Raw genomic sequence first — 21,458 nt, 5'->3', positions numbered from 1 at the left:
AACCCTGTAGATCCACCTGTCCCAGGATTGAGGAATGTATCAACCTCTTTAAAAGGGAAAAATAAAATGTTTCAGATCCTTAGAACCCCATATTGACTTAAAATTATTTTTATTATGTTATTTGAATATGTACACACATGAAACTGAATACATATTCCCTATACTTACACCTCTTTGACAACTGTAGTTCAAAACATATTTATATTAAAATTCAAACTAAACTGCAAGACCAGTGCAATCCGATTGACACAAATGGTGTAACGTGGAGGGGGACGTTGCCTGGCTGAGACTCGGAGGCCGCTTGGCTGCGGCGTGGCTGCGCTTCAGGAACCTCGCGATGCCTGGGTTCTCCCTCGCTCCCTCCTGTTTGAATCACTGTGAGACCAAGTACCGCCACTTTGTCTTCCCAGACGTACCACTGATGTGCCACGCATGCCTTTCCCTTTTCCTGTTAGCCCCGAGGGTGAAGCAGCACTAGGTGGCACTGAAAGTCATTTTAAACCCAAATGCATTCTTGGTGGCAGTAGTCTATGGTTATGGGGTGTCACCTGGAAGATTCTGAATATCCTTGAAAGGATTCCTTTACTTTCTCACTGAAATGAAAAGATAAAGTGAAAACATTTTTGTTGCAAACTTGCGGCCCCCCAGATGATGTCTTCTAGGGATCTGCAGACGCGGGGTTTGAATGTGAAGCCCCGCGCGGGGTCGGTGGCGTGCTGTGGTGGCCGGAGGCCAGCCCTGGCAATTTCTGGAGGCCTTTCTGTCTCTATTAGGTGCTCTGCGGGGTTGGTCCTGAGCCACTTTTGAACAAGCAGAGTAACCTTGTGTATGCGTGGAACAGGATATCATACGGAATGGCAAGGCACCGCCGAACTTAGTAATTGTCATTGTGGTGCTTCAGTTCAGATTGCTTCGATGGGAGATGTTCAGACATGTCCTGTACAAAGAGTCTCCAAAGAATGCAATTCATATAAAGAAGATGAAAAGGTTCATTTGTTTAGGAATCTACCTGATATCAGGCATGCTCTGGAAATGGGTGGTTTTCAACAGACATTTTGGGTAATTGAGCATTGCTTTCTATCATGTTTCATATGTGCGTGGCCAATTTTCAAGGGATTAAGTAATAATTCTTAGGTGATAAAGAGGGTAGCACCTCAGAATAGCATCTTCTGCTATATGACTTAGTCCATGCAGTATCCTTGTTTTACAGATCAGGAGAGTGAGATTTTTAATGGCTTAGTGACTTACTTTAGGTCACATAGTAAGTGACAAATCAGGATTTGGATGTAGGTAAATTAGTAAATCTTGTCTGATACATATGTCTGTTAAAAGTGGCCATCCATTTTTGTGAATAATTTTTTTTTTTACCAGAATTAACCACATAGTGGAGCAAGATTTTAGTATTTCTTTCACAGATATGATTTTGGAGGAATTTTTTTCTTTCCAGTAGCCTAGTTTTAATTTAGTGGTTTGTTTCTTTCCTTAGCTAGATCTATACTGCTCGCCATTAGTTAGTGGAAAACCATCTTTTAAATCATGTATTCACTTATTTAATTTTAGTTAAGTTTGTGTTGTTGGGCAGGATAGCTACATTGACTAATTGTCTAAGGCACACTTCAAATATCCCAAGTTAGCATGGCCAAAGTCAGAGAACAGTGGTCCAGAGAGTTCCCAGGTTTGGGGAAAGATTTAGTCTTTATCATTTGTGCCTCAGTAGGCACATTCCCCAATAGGGACAGGAGTTTGCAGGAGAATGGTTCTGGTTCCCAGGGAATATGCTGGGAAATCCCAGAGCAGAATCCTCCTGCTGGCAGGTGCAGCGCTTACGGCTGAGCCCAGCTCCCGTTGCTTCTCACCTCAGTGTTGCTCCACACTGCTGCATTGTCTGCAGTCGCCCTGCCCTAGTCCCTGCCAGGGAAGCCTGCATAGGAAGGCTTGAGAGAAGAGTTTTGGGAAAACCCAAGTCAGACACTTAGCAAGCTGTTGCCTTTCTTAAAGCAGAAGATTTGTGAAGGCAGGGGCTTGGTTGCTTTTGTTCCCTGTACTGCCGGTAGTTAAAACAGAGCCTTGCATGCAGTTGGCACTTAATAAGTATTGAATGAATGAATGTGTTGTCAGTGGCATCCCAAATCACTTGTGTGTGTGTGTGTTTTAACAAAAAGGCCAGGCAGACCCTGGCTTATAAGTACCTAATTTACCAATAGGCATCTGAGAGCTTAGGAGAGTTGGCACATAGTCCTGTGGGTCCTGATCACTTGAGTGTAAGGTTTCCTTTTTGTCACAAGCGTTAGGGAGCCACACATGATGATAACTGCGCTTGTAAGTGTCTTTTGATTGAAAGGCTGCACTGGGACAACAACAACTGTGAATTCATTGACACGTGAAGACGAAACCCTTCCCCGCAGTTCACCTGTACGTTGGGGAAGAATGGTGGTCTGTGCTGTGGATGGGTATTTCGCATCTGTGGGTTCTGCCTTGGGACACAGGTCACCTCTGGTTAGCTTGTGAGTTGGCGACTGTGAGCACAACCAGGCGACAGCAGCATTAAGGACAACAGGCACAAGCTCGCTGATCCCCAGCTCGGCCCGCTTCGTCTGCCCCTGCTACCTCCTGAATCCTGGAACCCCTGTCACCCAGCCCTTCTCGCCACTGTCCTCCATCTCACCTCTCAGCGTCACCCCTTTTTTCAGAATAGACTGTCAGAGAAATGAGAGCCTCCGTGTCTCAGACTGGTTTTGAATCACAGAGCTTCTTGCTTCTTGAGTGGAGAGTTCTTCCAGTTAATGCTGTTGGCTGGACAGGCGAATTCGGAATTAGTAGTCGGTCTGTCATGCACACGTGCACTCTTCCTTCTCTTAGTGGTACACTTGCACACTCACTCGTGCTTACTTGCACACTCCTTGCTTTCTTTCGCAAAGTCAGCAGGCGTTGCTGATCACCTGCTACCGACACGTGCCAGGTACTTTAGTAGGTGCTGGAAATAAAGTCAATCCTCATTTGTAGATCGTGTATTTGTGAATTCACCTACTTGCTAAAATGTGTAACCCCCAAATCAGTATTCACCTGACTTTATGGTTATTTGTGGACGTGTGCGGAGAAGCGAAACGCACGAGTCACTTTCATGCTCTCATTCCCAGCTGAGGCCACCAAGACCATGCTCAGCTTCCTTGTCCCGGCTCTCAGGCTGCAAACAAGGGTTCTTTTGGGGTCTACTTTGTGCCGTGTATTTTACGTTTTGTGTTTCTTGTAGGTGATTTTGCTCTGTAAATGTCTGCTGCATGGTGCGGAGGTGTTTCTAGTGTTGCTGGGCTGTGGCTTGGCTGAGGGAGCAAACGTGTGCGTTGGAGAAGCTTCCTTCAGGCATGAGTTACAGTGCTGGTTGGCTGGGTGATGCTAATGAAGCAGCAATGTATTTTAAATAAGGTAAACATACATAAAAAAGGTTATGTATTAACCAGTTGACAAGAATGTTATGACCAGAGGCTCACAGGAACCTAACCCTGTATTTCCCCCTAGGAGCAATGGTTCGGTGTTCTAGGAGACTTCCTAGAACTTCACCACCTGGAATAACAACAGTCAGCGGTAACTACAAATGCAGATGTCCTTCCTCTTGTGGGTGATATCAGACATGTAAACCAAGAATTATAATTTGATGTGATAAATGTTATCATAGAATTATGTATAAAAAAGCCTCAGAGACTTGCAGGAGGGAGCTTACTTCTAGGGGTAGGAGAGAATGTTAGGATTATTCACAGAGGAGATGGAGAAAAACAGAGAGGTGTTCTCAGCAAAGGGAAAAGCTTTCCAGTTGAGAAGGCAGCTTTGCTGCTGGGCGGCTCTGAGATGTATTTGGGTTCTGCTGTCTTTCCTCCGCCCGGGCTTGGCTTCTGTTTATCCCAGCTGTTGCCAGAGGCTTCTTTGTTGACATTTGGAGGGTCCTCCCCTGTCAGCAGCATCAGCCACTTGGGCTGTTGCTGCTGTGCTGTTCTGTGTCCTGGCCTGGGAGGTGACCTTGGTCGTCACAAAAAATGCCGGCCCTGCTGGAGTGAAGTGGGAGCCACTGCCCTGGGGGCAGCGTCAGCAGTGAGCTGGCCACCCCATCCCTCTGCATTCCCTACGCCAGGGAATGACTTGAACTTGTACAAAAACATCATTTGTCAGCCTGCTGGCCTGGTGTTCCTCCGTGGCATTGTGACAACTGGCTGAGAAAAATGTCTTCATTCCTGACACCCCTGCTGCAGAGGGCTTCCCCGTGAGCATTGAAAGGTTATAGCGCTAAGTGGGAGAGACATGCTCGGGGCCGTGTTCCCGTGTGCTTTCTATAAATGCTTACAATCCCGACACAAGTTGATTTCATGACACAGCCTCTGAAAATAGATAAACACTTTTCTTCAGATCAAAATATGGCATTGCTCGAATTTTACTTTGAAATGTCAACTGTAAAACCTTATTTATCAAGATTGATTTTACGTACTTTATTCTCATGCTGCTCATTATTTTATCTACTTAAAAGAATTTTCCTTTATTCAGGGTTTCATTTACTTTGTGATTATGATTATTATTTTTTAAATGCTCACGTATTAGTGAATGCACAGGCTGTCCCAGCACCCAAAATACCTCTGTACCATTAGAGTCAGTCTCTCTGGGTAAGGCGCCGTTTTTAGCAAAGCCCATGTCAGCAGACACACTTGGTTTTCCTGGAGGAATAGGTTGACCAGATGATCATCTTAGCCTTGATTCGCACTGGCAGAGAGAGGGTCCCTGAGAGAATCAGAGACAGTCACGTAAGTGCCGAGGAGAGGAAGGGCCATTTCTATATCTCAAGGTGGGGTTGGCAGGAAGGGTTGGGTTCCGGAGAAATCTGGGCTGATATGAGTGAGTATGGGGGTCTAGGAGCTGGGGACCCAGGAGCAGGTGAGGGTGCTGGAGACAAGCTTTGTCTCCCTTGCAGTCTTACTCAGGATTTCTTGGTGGGTGTTGGGTGGAGATGGGGAACACAGGCCCCACTGGGGGTGTTTGGGAAATTCAGGAGTCACACGGAAATATCAAATAATGACTGAGGGAGTTCTGGTACTCTCTCTCTTTGGTGTTGCATTTTCTCTGCCTTGTGCGCCTATCCACCTTTCCCCTCAGATTTGGGAGTTCTATGATATTTCTAACTTTTTGTTTTCTTATAGGATTTGGGTTTTCTTTCCAGTAAGTTCTCTTTGGGCAGTTCATGATGTAGGGTTTATTGGTCAGGCAGGCTGCTCATTAATGAGCCATGTTTATTGAGGCCAGCGTTGGGAAGGGGATGTGGCAGGCACCCAAATGCAAGGAAGTATAATAGTAACATCCTCAAGGAGCACATCATCGGACGGTCTCCCAGGGAGGAGAAGGGAAGGCCCCTCCTGCCAAAGTGGCCGTCTTCTTCCCTGCCCTTCTTTCCTCCTTGAAATAGCAACCTCATTCTCTTGACTGTTTCTGGAAGCATAAATTCAGTCCACGTTTCCAATCTGCTGCCTGCTCCCCCCTGCAGTGGGCAACTGATGCAGCACATTTTATTTGGTTTCTTTCCCTCCTTTCCAACTGCACTGCAGTTTCTTTTGTCATTTCCTGTTCAGTATGTCCTTCCAGGGTTATTGTAGATAACTTTGCTTTCCACATTTTGATGTTCTAAGACTGAATCACTAGCATCTTAGTCTCAAAGGGACATTAGAGGTCTCTTAGTCAATTCCCTCATTTTACAGAAAAGGAAATTGAGGCCCGGGAATGTTCATCAACCCACCCGCAGTTACCAGTTATGTGTGCGTGTTTCTCCAAGGTTGGCATGCCTTTACTAAGGAAATCCTACGCAGCTTTGAGTTCGTCAAGATTTGTCTTGGGGTTTATACTGTCATCCTGTTTGTTTGTCTTTCCATTTCTCTTGTTTTATTCTACAAACCATGTGCTGAATTTAACCTGCCTTGTCTATCACAGGAAGCCTTTGGTGCATCTTTCTGTTTTGATTCTGCTCCCTCCAGTATCTCCAGTGAGGATCGCAGAACCAAACAGCTGGATTCAGTTGTCTTTGTATAACTCATTTCCTTAATTTCACCTGTCAGCCTTTTAGCTTTTCATTTCCCCTCCATTGCCTGTCAGTCTGATCCTTCAAGGCCATGCGATATTTAGTTTGAAGTATTTTCAGCTTTTGCATATCTTCGATGCTCATTTCAAGTGGTCATTGAATGACACTTACCAGATAATAGTCTACCCGGGAAGAAATGTTACATGTGATTTTTTTCAACTTGGTGTTCTAAGATTCTAAAAGAAATACGGTGATTTTTTCCTATGGATTTGTTCATGGAAGAATTAAATATATATTGGCTACACATTAACACAAGCAAAAATATTAAAGTGAATATTGAAATTTTCAAATTTGAATTCTATTATCCCTTGAGCAGGACTTTCTTTCCCCTGTGGAAACACATCCCTGCAAATGTATTGAAAGTTTATGAGATAGTGTGGTATGCTAAACAAGTATTCATTTTTATAGGCAGCTTCTAAGGAAGGCCCCTTAGCTGTCTAGTTGTCCTGTGGTACGTTTGGCAGGTTCTGTCGTTGGCAGCGTCTTGGCTGCCACGTGGCTGGCGAGCGTGCAGCGTGGAAGATGTGTGTACGTGTGCACGTGTGTATGTGTGTGTGCACCTAGACTCAGACTGGGACCCTGATCCTTGAGTCCCCAGTACTGAAGTAAGCAGCTTCTGAGGAGAAGGTGTTTTCTGTTTTCTTTTCGTTTCTCTTTTTTTTAGGTAGGGGAGGAATGGAGAGAATTTAAGAATTCTTAAATTTCTCCATATTTTGATGAGACAAAATGAAAAATTGCCTGCCTACTTGCATCATTTTGTTTACATTGACCAGACGCAACTGATTCAATTGTTCCCACAATTCCAGTGGCAATTTTGATGGCCAGGATGGTAGCTATAAAAGGAAGCCCATCTGGGATAGTGGGGAATTTTGAGAGGTTTTGAAAAACGGGGCTTAAGGTGAGGCATATTATTGAGGGCCTAGGGGATTGGATCTGGATTGGAGCCCTAATAAAATAAGAGATAGTGCCCTCCTGCCTATTCTCTCTGTGCTTGTTGCTTTCTGTCTAGTTGGGGACTTCTCCCAGGAGAGAAGAGTTGAAAGATCTGGCTTCTTATTAATGGTCCTTTAGTCATTATATTTAATCACCCTGATCCTTGCAACAACTCCCATTAAGGCTTTACTGCTAGATTATTAATGAAGAAGAGTGCATCTGTACGAGTAATCGTGGTTAAGGGAGGTTTAAATACCATGACTGTAATAAACAGTAGATATGAGAATGAATGATTGCATCAAAGTCATTAAGTTATGAAATGTTCAGGAACTCTACAATTAAGTCAATGTATAGTCACCGATCATGCATTTACGTGTCGTAGTAGTTTACAGTGTAGTAGCAAGTAGTTTAAGCAACCCTTGAGTTAAATAAATGCTGCCATTTGGGTAGTGTGGTTAAAGCTACACCATATGCTTGTTAATATGGAAATTATATTTTAAAATAGCAGCATGACATAAGTCTATATGTTTTCAATGAGAGCTACTACTGAGTCTTGAACTTTCAAACAATTCTGATTTCATTTTTTAAGTGGGCATAGATATGAATTGGCCATAATCATGCCCATGTGGATTACACGTTTTCAAATTGTCTAATATTTTAAAATAGCGTCTATATAAGTTTATGTCTTATAACATTCCTAAGCATTCTCTGGGCTGTACTATAATTTTCACATTATTATCTCATACTTTGGTTTTAATAGATTGGTAAAAGTTTTGAAGTTTTAATTTCAGTTTTTCCCAGTGCTCAGAATTTGATGATATAAAATGAAAAGAGGTTTCCATAGTTGCTAACATTCACCAGATTTTGTTCCAAAGCATAGACTTTAGTAGATTTTTGAATTAAATCCACATTCTCCACCCAAGCCTAGTGATATAATCCAACAGTTCAAAGATAGGTATGCCATAAACAGCTATAGTTAAATAATCTAAAAAAAAATTAAAACATGGAAATACAATAAAACAAGAATTGATCACTTTATAGTGGAATACTCTATAAACTGTCTGCATTGGAAACATGTGGTGAGTTTTAAAACATCTGAGTTCTATAATTCTAGAGTGTATAGTTTATTCGAAGGCAGACACTCCCTCCCCACCCCCCCAACATATATAAGAATATAGGTTAATATTTTTTTGTTGTCCCAATTTGTAGTCATTTACTTATGTTTAATTTAGAAAAATAGTTTTGGAGTAGAAATACATAATATAAACATACCACAACTAAATGATTTATCACTAAGTACTGAAGTGTGATCATAAAGAGATTAATTTTGTAAATCTTGCTATTCTGTCTAAAACAAAAACCACACATTGATATAGTCCCAAATAAGAGGAAGAAGTTATTTAAAAACATATACATGGTTTAGAAAAGTAACATGGTCTTTAACTTTTAATGATAATTTTAATTTTTAAAGCGTGCAAGTTTATCAGCATGGCATAATTGGTGTAATTACAGGAGCTGAAATGCAGCAATGGTTTTGCAATGTAATGTCTGCACAATCTCATTTAACTTGTTAACCTAAGTTATACAGCTCTTCCGTGAATAAGACAACTGGACTCTGAACTGTCATGAAAAATGCTGACTATAGATTGTACTGTTTTAAATTGAAATAATTCACTTTATTTTCTGGGTTGCCTTGAAAGTTATGTGTGTGTGAATGAAGCTCTCATGGCCCGCCAGGGACACAGAGCAGTGTTAACTGTGCAGTGAAAAGGCCAGCTCTATTTCTTAGCTGATTGACTATTTTAAAAGCAGTTTTTCATATTCTTAATAAAAGTGTAAAATGACAGTCTTTTCTTAATCACTGAAAACAAGTTAGTGTTCCACGTAGATGGTGATACCTCTACCACTATAGAATTTTGTTCATGTTTTCTGTTTTCCTTCTCTCTGCACCCATTCCTCCTGCAAAATGACTAGCATTTTTAGAAAATTATATTTCGACATAAAGAGGCAAGGACGCCTCTTTGAGAAGAGTCGCTGCGCTCGGTTCCTGAGCCTACTTTGCAAACTCTAGCCCTTCACCTGCAAGACCCTCCCCAGCGCCTGCCCCTAGGGAAACGGCATCTGAAGTCTCACTGGATGACAGGGGCGGTAGGAATCACGCTGCCCAGTCAGCGAAAAATGAAAACTGGAAGGGCTCTGTCTCAACAGTGTGGCAGCTCCGGCAGGGCTCTGGGAAACTTGCTCTAGTGGCTTCTTTATGTAATAATGAGATCTTGTTGCATAAAGACAGGGGCAAATCACTTCGCATCTGGGCCTTGCTGTCCCACATGTTTAACGTAGTATCAACACCACCAGCCTGTGTTCAGGGTTTCCTCTGTGCTCGGCACTGCCCTCCGGTCGCACTTTTGTCCCTCCCCTGTCTCAAGATACTTATTACTAACCTGTTTTAAACATGACGCTACCAAGACTTGGAGAGGTGAAGTAACTGGTTGTAGATGCCCTACAGCTGGCGACGGGGACGCTGGGACTTGAGTAGGCTCTGACTCGAAAGCCAGGCTCTTTCCCGTCGTGTAAACTCGCTATCTCCTGCTGAGGTTTCTGAGTTGCTATTTCTGATCCAGAAAGCTCATTGTGCGGTAGCCGTGCTACGTGTGCAGAGGAGATACGAATGCGTGCCCAGCTCATGGCTCCGAAAGGAGGAGGAAGTGTTCTACTTTTTAAAAATAAAGATTAATCTCACAGCGTTTGCAGGTGATGTGATTTCCTGCTGAAAAAAGAAAGCTTAATTCGAATTTGTTTTCCTGTCCTTTGTAGAACTATACACTCGGCATCCAATCCCATACTTTGGTCCATTTTATTAATAAAAAAATATACATAATTTGTTTAGAAAATTCACTTAATTACAGCAAACTGAAACCAGCCATTTTCAGCCAGGAATAATCTTGCCTGTAAGGAAACTATTTATTATGCAAATGTAGTAAGGACTAAAATAGACCTTAATGTCTTTAACACACTTTAAAAATTTCATTGGTTTTAATAGAGATGAGAGAAAAATGACATTCAGCCTGATCTCCCCAGTGCAGGAGGTGGTCGTGTCCCTAGAAGAATGACCCTCCAGGTTCACATGCAGAGGGGTCTCAGGGGTGCCTCTCCACTGTGCACCCCGTCCTGCACGGGGGAGCTTCTCTAGCCACCCCCAAACGGGAGTAGTCCAGTTGTAGGCAGAGCTTGCTTTCCGCATCAGCAGTCTAAAGTTTTCCCATCGTTTTGTCCTTGCCTAACATATTATGGTTTTTTTCCCTGCTTTTTCTTTTTTCTCCCTTAGTAAAAATTTGTCCAGTGAGAGAATATTTTGCTAAAAACCTACTCGGTGCTTTCGACCACTTGAAGAGCACCTGTTAGCGGGCGCAAGCCCTCGTGAGCTATTTATTGCATGTGTCATAAGCCTTGGGGTTGGGGAAGGGACATAGAGAAGGCCTCAGATTGGACTATTGATTGATTTTTGTCAAATCCTCTCCTCTGTCCTTTGCTCTCTGGACGTACTCCACAAGCAGCTGGAGATGATGGATTCTACTCCACTGATATCTATAAATTCAGCATATTAAATTGTGTTTTTAACTATGTGCACGTAAAAAGGACGTTTGTATTTTGGCCACGTATAAAGTTTGCTGTTTGTCCTCTGGGTCTGAATGGCAGAAAAGAAAGATTGTTAAATGCTCTTATTTGCATTTGCTTATTTGTTTTCTTATTTATGTAAGGTTCCAGGAGCATAAGAGCAAAGGAGCTGTCTGAAGTCATCCTAGTGTTTACTTTTTAAAATTACCGTCTAGGAAGGTATTGATTTTAAAAGTTTCAACGAAGTGATGAGAAGAGCAAAAAGGCCAGTGGATCCTGTTGCCTGTTTCTCCAGGGCCAGCTTAGACGCTCTGCTGTCTGCCCGGAGCACGTGCAGGGCTGTGAGTCCTGCCGTCTACTTGAGTTCTGGCGGTCACTGCCCACGAGTCACACAGCGCAGGGCCCAGATCACGTGGTTCAGCGAGACCCTGGCTTTCACAGAGCTCAGGTGGAGGGAAAGTGAACATATCTGAGAAGATGGGGAACCGTTTGGTCTGGGAATGTAGGAATAGGTACAGTTTTCCTCTTGGAATCTGTGTACCTGAGAATGTGGCTTCTGTAGTTGGAAGTCTCTTCCTCTATCTAAATTCAAGGAAATGGGAGAGCCAGAATATTTGTTTTCCCTTTGTATTCAGGAAGACTCCATCAGTCACGACAGAAGCATTACATTTTAACATGTGGAGTGAGGATTATCTGCATGAGAATTCTTTCAGGCACCTGTTAAAAATGCATGTTTTTTGAGAATTTCTGAGTGAGAATTTTAAAGGGGTAGGGCTCAGAAATCTGCATCTGAAAAAGCATCTCAGGTGATTCTACTGCACAGTGAAGTTTGAAAACCACTCTTAGAGGGTAATAAATAAACACCCCTGCTATAAAGGGCGGGAATATCTGATACCACTGGTAATTTGCTAATGTTGGTCTCCACAGCAAGTACTTTATAAAAAATATACCTGTATACAAGATGAAGGAGTTATCCAAGCCTTTGTGTAGGCGAAGTCCCTTCCTCCCAGCTGGGTCACCGTGTAACTGCTGGGAACAGAAAGTGGGAAGAGCCATCGACTTTTGCCATCGCCTCATTCACATAATTGGCATGTGGAAGAGTTTAACTGGAAGACACTTAGAATCTTTGTATTTTAGTCATTAGGAACAGGAAATTAGAATGCAGTTATAGAGTTCAGCAGTTTTTGCAAAATGCATTATAATGGATTAAAAATCAGTATTTTCTTTCTCATCAGGGTTATATTGTATAGCAACAGAATATTACTTTTAATACAGAGAGTAGCCAATTTTACAACATATTTATTTGCCCTTTTTTTTTTTTAACAGGAAAAACTAACCCAAGAGTGTGTATTCAGAGAACAGTTTGAAGAAAACTGGTATAACACGTACTCATCGAACCTGTATAAGCACGTGGACACTGGAAGGCGGTACTATGTTGCATTAAACAAAGACGGGACTCCAAGAGAAGGGACCAGGACTAAACGGCACCAGAAATTCACACATTTTTTACCTAGACCAGTGGACCCCGACAAAGTACCTGAACTATATAAGGATATTCTAAGCCAAAGTTGACAAAGACAATTTCTTCACTTGAGCCCTTAAAAAAGTAACCACTATAAAGGTTTCATGCGGTGGGTTCTTATTGATTAGCCGTGTCATCACATCAGCTCCACTGTTGCCAAACTTTGTCGCATGCATACGTACGATGGAGGCTTGGATGGGAACATGCTGATTTTGTTCTGCACTTAAAGGCTTGTCCTCCTGGAGGGCTGCCGAGGGCCACTTGCTTGATTTACGTGAAAGGGGGGGAGAGACTGAGCGAGAGGGGCGCGAGTGTGTGTGTGGGTGAGCGAGGAGCAGGGGAGCTGGGAGCCGCGCGAGGACGAGGACGACGGCCTGATGCATGCTGGGAAATAGACACGCTTTTCCGTTTTTGATCAGTTGTCCTTCATCCTGTATCAGCACAGCTGCCATCCTTCGACTCATCGGATTCTGGCTGGTGGCCTGCGCAAGGGTACGCTGCATTTTCAAAGGCATGGAGGGTGCAGTCTTACTTAAAAGACTTTTTCAGTTAATTCTCACTGGTATCATCCCAGTGACCTTAAAGCAAAGACCTCTTAGTAAAAAAAAAAAAAACAAAAACAAAAACAAAAAAAAAGTTAAATTTATTTATAGAAATTCCAAAGGCAACATTTTATTTATTTTATATATTTATTTATTATATAGAGTTTATTTTTAATGAAATATGTACAGGCCAGATAGGCATTTTGGAAGCTTTAGGCTCTGTAAGCATTAAATGGCAAAGTCCGCTATGAACCTGTGGTAAATTCATGCAAGTAGGTATAATGGTGCATGGATATGAGAAATTCTAATGACCCTAATGTACTAAAGGCGACAATCTATTTTGTGCCCGTATTATTGTAAACTTATGCACATCGCTCATGACACTGAGTATTCACTCTTCAGACTGCTTGTTTCATAGCTTATCCCAGAGGATTAAAGATAAACTGGGTCTTAAACTTTTATCCTGTGTCTGTAATATTTCCTCTCTCATAAGTGACTCCATCATTGTAGTTTCACGGTTGGAAAGTATGAGGGTTGGTATATATCTTACTTGTTTAAATCTATTGCAGAACATACCAAAGCTAAACAGTAACTACGCTTTTATTTTAGCCGATCTCCAGAACAACAGGACTCATATCAAACATTGCACTGACTTAGAACTCTTTAAAAAAAAGGAAAAAAAAAAGCTTACATAGCACAGACTATTTTTTTAAGAGACAAGAATAAGATTAACAGGATCATACTTGTAAACTTTTTATTTGTGCACTTGGCTATCAAATATGAAATTATACAAGGACCATAGCGGTCATTGTAACATCTTTTAGAGAAAATGGCTTTCGGTGTGAATTGTCATAATTATGTGGTAATAGCACCCTTCAAGTAAAACTTGCAAAATGAAACTAATAAATCTTTATCAATAATGGCAATGAGGGGGAAAGTATAATACTTGTTGACTGTGTTTTGTTTTTTAAAACGGTCTTCACAAACGCTCAATTTTTTTAGAGGGGAGGTTACTATATAGAATATCTTTTACAAGGCTTTTATAACATTTTATGCCGAAAAGCATAAGAATACATATTTCTTGAGTAGCAATAATTTTGGAACTTGCCCTTGGGCAAGGGAGACTATTTCTTACTATATACTAAGGAAAAAAGAGCCAAATTCTTAAAGCAATATTTAAGAAAAAGGAATTTATAACAAATTCTTGTCTATATACAACACTTTCTAGCCAGTTATGTTGGGAAATTGAAAGTGACAGTTAAAAAATGTGCTGGGATTTATGTAACTAATTTTAAAATTTAATATTCCAACGTTGTTTTGCTCTGATGCACATTCTCTATAAAAAATAAAAGTTTGTCACTGGTGAGTTAAATCTGTTACGAGCTAGAAGTGCATGACTTATTGTGGTGACAATGTTGCCTTTCTGTGGTCCAAGCTGGAGTGTGTGGCACTGCCCTCCTGCTGATGTGCATTAAGGAAAAACTAGTCTAATATTTGGAATTGAGAAATATTCTTGGGGGAGGGGACAGAAGCAATGTAAAATAGTTGGTTTATGATAAAAGATGGTCTGCATTTCATTTACTTTCTTTTCCTTTTTTCCTTTTTCTTTTCTTTTTTAACTTTCAAAACAGAAACTGCATTTAATTCCAAGAAGTAGTATTCTTATTTATTATTTAACTCTTTGCTGCTGCTAAAATGTGCACACATTCAGGCTTTAGTTTTTCCAAAAGGCATTTAATTTTTTTGGCTAAAAAACATTAAACATTTGACCACAGGGAAGAAGAATCAGATTTCTAAGATGTCATAGGTATAATATTTAGCACTGAAGAAACCGATTTTAGAAGACAGCCAAAAGTAATCTTAAAGTAGCACAAGACCCTAGATTATCAGCCTAAAAGAAAAAAAATTTGTGAAAAACACTAAAATCTCCATGCATTCCTAGAAAATGCTACTTTAATGTCTACTTTTGGAGTTGTTTTGGTACCTTTTTATTTTTAAAGAAAAGCAAAATGTTATATGGTTTTGGCAATTGATAAACTGTAATGGTCTGTAAATAAATAAATACTGACTTATGCAATTTATGTAAATAGGTGTTCTGGGAGAGTAGATGGCTCAGGGTTTTGCGTGGACATTGTCTTTTGGGCAGTAGAGCCAGCGAGCCATCCCCAGCTCATGGGCTTGCATCCGGTTCTTGTCCTAAGAGACCCAAAGCCTGTGGATGGCAGCCCTGAGCCTCTGCGGAATGGGTGGTTCCAGTTTCACAAACAGTTGCTCATGTAGCTAAACCACTATCTTTTTGGTGCCAACACTTGCACCGGGGTCAAAGACTTCCCGAGCATGGACTGAACTACCTTCCTTTCTGTCACACGAATGTCCCCCAGCAGTGCTGAAGGACAGGCCAGGTCAGTGTTGGGGAACCTGCCCTGCCAGGTCCTGTTTTGTAGATAAATGACTGGCTTCCGTATGGTGTTTTCATTCTATTTCATCTCATTAACACTACAACATTGTGTTACTTACTTGCTAATCTGTAATTGTATGTAAATACATACAGAATTGTGTAATTTGTGTAAATACATAATTACAGACTTTTGAAAGCTGGTATATATATATTTTTTTAACTTGATGTCCATTTTGGAGCTGCTTCAGATTCTGTGCCTACATGAACCAATGGAATTTTAAAAACATGCTTTCTTGCTCTCACAGCTGTGCGTGTGTGTTGAGGGCTTGGGGGTGTGGGGCGATGGAGGGGGAGGCGCACACACGTCCAGATGTCTTTTCTGCAAGCATTCAACGAAGAAGCAAGTAATGTTCTGGGACGAAGATTTATGAACTTGCAGCAAGCAAAGTGCAGCATGTGTGCACGTTTACGTGGATGGGTGAATGGACAAAGGCGTATTGTTTGAGGTCAGATTCTGTTTGCTGCATCACTTGACCTTAAAATGTGCGAAATTTAGATCTGTTCGTGGTCACTTGCACGGAAGAGCAATGAAATGGTGGGGTTAGGGGAACATGCCAGATGGATTTGAAAGATGTATTAGCCACCAAGCCCCCTCAGGTGTACGTGCGTGTATGTGTGGTCTACATGCTGTGTGATACCCGAGTGTATCCACAGACATCTCACAGCTTTAAATTGATATTTTATTCTTAAAAGTGGAATGGGGGGGAATTATAACAATAAATTGTGTCTACCGCCTTTAGTACACAGTCCAAAATTCAGAGATTCAGGTTTGTAGCATGGACCCCAGCCACAGAAGACTTGGTCACAAATATGTGAATAATGGCTTAAAAGTGTGATTTCTACCTTTTACTTGCAGTGAGTGAGTCACTGTTGTTGCCTTTAGTTCTTTAGAAAAAAGTTTGGATGTAACCTTTTCTTCATCAAAGAGGAACGTGCAGAAGTAAGAAATAGATGCTTCTGTAATTTTCTCTGGGAAGAAAGTGAAAACCTGTATTCTTACGTACACTCTCCGCCAGCTGTAGCCACCGGGTTGCTGGACAGATGACTTCTCTAAGGTGGGACAATTATGAAGCCTCTTTGCTATTTTGGTCAACAGTAAAAGAGAAAATTCTGACTTAGAATTCTCTTATTCTCTAACTATATTCCAGCTTATATCCTGGAAAACATTTTTAAAATTTAATTAGAAATTTTGTAGGCATAACCGCATATCCGAATGGCCCTTGGCAAGCTGTGCTTATACTTGGTCCTTGCTTCCCCCGCCGTCCCCAGCCCCTTCTGAAGGTCCTTTTAACTGTGTGGTTTTGGTTATGATTCCCGTCGATACTAGCAGATTTGGGAGAGTCTGATACTGGGGGTGAAGGAGTTAAAATAAAAAGTTGTGTGATGAGAAGTCCGGAGCTGAACAACTAGCGCTGCTCTCCTCACAGGGGGAAGGGCAGGCATTGTTGACTCGCTGATGGCTCAGCTCGAAGAAACTTATTTTTAAAAACCCTCATGCAGGCTTTCTCCTGAGTGTGCTGTGGGCCGTGGCAAACATTCTGTGAGGCTCCACCTGGCTGTGGCCTCCGGCGTCTGGTGCGCGCGTGCGCCCCGGGTTGGCAAACGACAGCCCCGCGCGGCTTCTGTTTCCGCTGCTAATGAGCGTTTCCCGGTCTGCGGCGGTATTAGAGTTGCAACTGCTCTTTCCGAGGGAAGCCATACTCCAAACGTCTCTTTATGTGCGACCACCTCCTCCCCTCCTCCCTCCCTTCCTATTTTTCTCTCCCTCGCTCTCCTCCCTCCTCCCTTCATCCTGTTACGTGGAGGAAGAAGCCGGGCCCGGCGCTGGCGGCGCACGCAGGGTCTAAGCCAGCGGACGTCACGGCTCCTCCGTGCAGCGTGCGGTGCGCGCCGTCCAGGCCGGGGAGGGTCCGGGGTCTTGCCGGCTAAGATGTCATGCAAGGGACAAGTAGGAGTCATGGAAAAGAGAGCCACAGATTGTCCGGTGTTTTCTACATGTGTCCAGAAAGTGCTTTGCCCTTTGAGAATTTGGGCTCACCGCATCTTTTGTGTTCCCCGTGCCTGTGGCTGAGCCTGAGTGTGGGAAAAGTGGCAGCCCCGAAGGGCCAGCTTTGGTCTGCAGAGTGTCCTGCCCTGTGCAGGGCGTCGGTTCCTGGAGACGAGCAGAACCGCAGTCTCTGGGTCGGACCCGCGCTGTTGCCCTGGGCTCACCTGTGGCCTTGTTCAGAATGCTCTTTTGTTACTCTTGGTTTCTGTCCAGAAGAAGTTGACTCTACTAGTTTTTATTCATGTTATTCATTTTAATTTTTCACCTCGCATTTACTTTCATTTCACAGGCAAAATCTGCAACATAAAAACAATTGAATACAGGAAAATAAAAGAGACAAAACTATAGCACAATCTTTAAAATATCCAATTCACTCTTTTAATAAATATGTATTGAGCAACTACTATATAACATGAAACAGTGTTGGGGATATAGTAGGAAAAAGAAAAGACAACATTCTGATCTTGTTTATTAAATACTAAGCTGGGTTCTGCGTCAGTGATTATAGAGACACATGGGACCTGCTTACGACACTGCAGGACTGGGCTGCCTGCATTTAAAGGCAATGGAATGACTTTGGCGATTTTCCATAAACTTCACTCTTCTTCAACCATGTGTTTAATTACATTAATATATAAGAACCCAGTTAGAAGCAGCCTCATTCAACTCCCGTTGTTTTAAGTAGGATGGCATTGGAAGGGTGTCTTCAAATTTGATGATACAGATTGTTTCAGTAGATGAACTCTTTCTTGGCAGAAGATGAGTCTCTTTTGACATAAACAGAGGCTGAGCTGGTCTCTTCTTCTTGGGAAAATTCAAGGAAAAAGGCAATGAATTCCAAAAGTTTATTAATTATAGATTTGTGATGTCTTTTAAGGGTATGAGAGCTCAGTGAAGACATCACTTACTGGGCTAAAAGAACTGATAATGCTTAGAGAATGCCTCATCTCCTCCCATCACACCCACCCTGTTGGAATAAAATGGGCATAGAACATACACCCATAGCTTTATACCAGATAGATGAAATTATACATCTCGGTACAGGGATGAAAACCTTTTATTTTGTTTGTCTTTACCGGAATGACAAATCTGCGGTTAATCAGCTTCTGGCTTCCTTGTGGCTTGCTTTGGTTTTCTTTTCTAGTTATAGAGGTACCATGAATTCCTACTCCTTTGGGTCTCTCTCTCCCTATCCCATATTTAAAGAGTAGACGTGTTTAAGTGCATGTTACAGAATAAGTAGAAGTGACAGAGTGTGATGGATGGCTTTTAGAATTTTCCCAGAAGAGTTATCTTAAATGTGGCGTAGGATATAAGAATTAATTGAATTACAGCAATGCTCAAGGGAGGGCATCTTTGCTAGAAAAGAAACTCTCCATCCTTCAGGAGATACTTCAGGATGGACCCGGGTAAAGCCCAAGGGCTAAACGTTCTATGATGCTGCCGTTCACCTGGCATCTGTAATGCTGTCTGCAGATGGGTGAGGGTTATGAATGACTCTTTGGTAAATGGCACAAAATTAGAAATCAGGCCATTTCTTCTGATGATTTGTTTCAAAGAAGCAATTTAAACTTTTGTGGTGACTCTAATGTGCCTATATATATGCTTCCTGTTTTGTCCTCTTGGCATATTTCCTATGCAAGCAGGCTAAATTCTACTATCCTCATCTCAGAGTTTTCATTTTTTTCCCAGATGCAAAATGCTTATTTTTTAAGAAGTATAGATTATTGAATGGAAGAATTATATTGCATTAACTATGCTTTCTGTTGAAGTACATGACTTAACCTGCCTGAAAACATGGTCTAGTAACATCTAGCCCATATCCATGAGTCTAAAAACAGATTTCAGTATTTCGGCCCCATTCTGGATTCCACATGGCCCTAAAATGTGTTTCAAGTTTCAGTACCTTGAAATGGCCAAAATGCATCTCAAATGAGTTGTTTTATGTCCTAATGAGCTAGTTTCAATAGACACTTGGATTATGTATATTTTTTTCAAATACCAGAAGTTCAGATTAAAGGAGAACTAAAAATAAAATACAGATCAATGTTGTAGTTTGAATAAAAAAAGTTATTTTGTTGTAGTTATGAATTACATTTGGTACTTAAAAAAACCAAACCTTTAAAAACTGGCTAACAATTGAGTTTTATTAGGTAGACCCATGATTTTTCAACATGTCTATAATAACCAATGCATGGCTTAGAACCCAAATTCAAGTGATAGGAACTTTTCATTGAAACTTATCAATTTATTCAACAAGGCATTATTGACATATATATTCCAGGATTATGAAAGTAGAAATATTAAAATTTATTTTCATATATGTGTGTAGACATATTTGGCTTATGGAATTTTCATGAACTAATTTTCATGAGCTTTTTTCTTGTTTCCTTTATGGAAAATATCACTTCTTCCTGGGGAAAGGGACTAGGATATGGCTTAGAGGACCGTCTCTTTAAAGCAAGTACTTTAAATAATGAACTTAGGCCATTTGGAAATCTTTTGTTTCTCATTCAACTGGGTGCTTAAAATTGTTCCCTGAGGAATTCCTTTTTGGTTTGACTTTGAATTGAAAAGCGTCTCTGAAAAATAAAGCATGCATAAAGTTAATATGAAGTAATTTAGCATAACTTTTTGGCATGTTTTATAATAATTAGTTTTATATTTTTAGTTCAGAACAGCAGTTAAGGTTCAAAATTCCTGTGTGACTGTTTTTATCTCAGAAACATGTGACAGCTTGTCATAAGGCTATCTTATTTGGGAGCCACACCCAATTGTTCTGAGCACACTCAAGGAACTATATTAAGGAGCATATGACAAATGTATGAGCAATTTATAAATATATTTGATTAGTTACTACCCTCTAGAAAGGGGCTGTATACTGATTGGTGCGTGAGTATAAGGAAACTACTTGAGGACAGAGAAAGAGTCCCTCTAAAAGATGATGGGTAACATTACTTGGCACTTACAAAGGACTAGGAATAGTGCCTTCCTTCTAGCCAGACTAGAAAATGTCAAGATTCACAGAGCACTGGGTAGAGTACACAGAAGGTTGTGCTTCAGTTGTGGAGAATAATTAGTCCTAGACTAAACACTGATCAGTCCTACTTAGCATATTTTAAAAGCAACACCAAAAAGGATCAAACTATTTTCATGTAGCTCATCCCAGAGCAAAGCTCAATAATATATATAGGAATAAAAAAATCTAGCACCCAGGAAGGTAAAATGCACAATATCAGACATCCAATCAAAAACCACCAGACATGCAAATAGGCAAGAAAATACAACTCATAATGAGAAAAAAAAATCAATTCAACCTGACCTGGAACTACAAAGATGTTAGAATGAGCAGAAAAATACATTGAAACAGTTAGAACAGCTATATTCTACATTTTCAAAAAGTTAGAGACATAGAAGTTACAAGAAAAGATTCAAGTTGGACCTCTAGAGATGAAAACTACAATGTGTGAGATGAAAAATACACTAGATGGGATTAATAGCAATTTAGACAAATTTAGGCAAAAGAAAAGATGAATGCTTATAAAATTATAGCAATAGAGACTATATAAAGTGAAAGAAAAGGGAATTAAAAAAATCGAACAGAGCATCAGTGAGCTTTGGAACAACTTCAGATAGTTTAATATATATGTAATTGAAGTCTCTAAAAGAAAGGAGAAGGAGAAGAGGAGACACAAAATATTTGAACACATAATGGCTAGATAATTTCTAAATTTGATAACAATTATAAACATAGAGATCCAAAGTTAAATAAACCTCAAATTTATTGGGGAATATGTTCATGTTCATAGGGAACATGAAAGAAACTACACCAAAACACATCATAATCAAATTGCTGACAACCAATGATAAGAAAAAATCTTAAAAGCTGCCAGTTAAAAAATATGTTACAGAGAAACAAAGTTAAGATGACAACAGATTTCTTATCAGAAACAATGGATGCAAGAAGACAGTGGAATAATGTCTTTAAAGTACTGAAAGAACAAAGCTATCAAACTAGAACTATGTGCCTAGCAATAATATATTTCAAAAACAAATGTTAAGACTTTTTTGACATTTGTAAGCTTAAAAAATTCATCATCAGCTGACCCATACTGTAAGAAATGTTGAAATTGTAAATGTTAATGTTAAAAATGTTAAAATGTTAAAATCCTTCAGGCAGAAGAAAAAGATACCACATGAAAAATATGGATCTATACAAAGGAATGAAGAACACT

At 40.8% G+C, this 21,458-nt stretch overlaps 1 protein-coding gene across 1 annotated transcript in view; it reads left to right on the top strand.

Moving 5' to 3' along the window:
• FGF9 (fibroblast growth factor 9) overlaps window positions 1–12,498 on the top strand; it is a 28,140-nt gene extending 15,642 nt beyond the window's left edge. The window contains exon 3 of the mRNA XM_012641694.1: window positions 11,981–12,498. Coding sequence (XP_012497148.1) covers window positions 11,981–12,226 — 246 coding nt within the window. The 3' untranslated portion in view covers window positions 12,227–12,498. The remainder of the gene's footprint in view (window positions 1–11,980) is intronic.
• The last annotated feature ends 8,960 nt before the right edge of the window (window positions 12,499–21,458 follow it).

The sequence above is a fragment of the Propithecus coquereli genome, unplaced genomic scaffold, assembly GCF_000956105.1.
Source record: "Propithecus coquereli isolate 6110/MARCELLA unplaced genomic scaffold, Pcoq_1.0 Scaffold168, whole genome shotgun sequence".
Taxonomy (NCBI): Eukaryota; Metazoa; Chordata; class Mammalia; order Primates; family Indriidae; genus Propithecus; species Propithecus coquereli.
The sequence above is the reverse complement of the archived record's forward strand: the minus strand, read 5'-3'. Positions and strand labels throughout refer to the sequence as shown.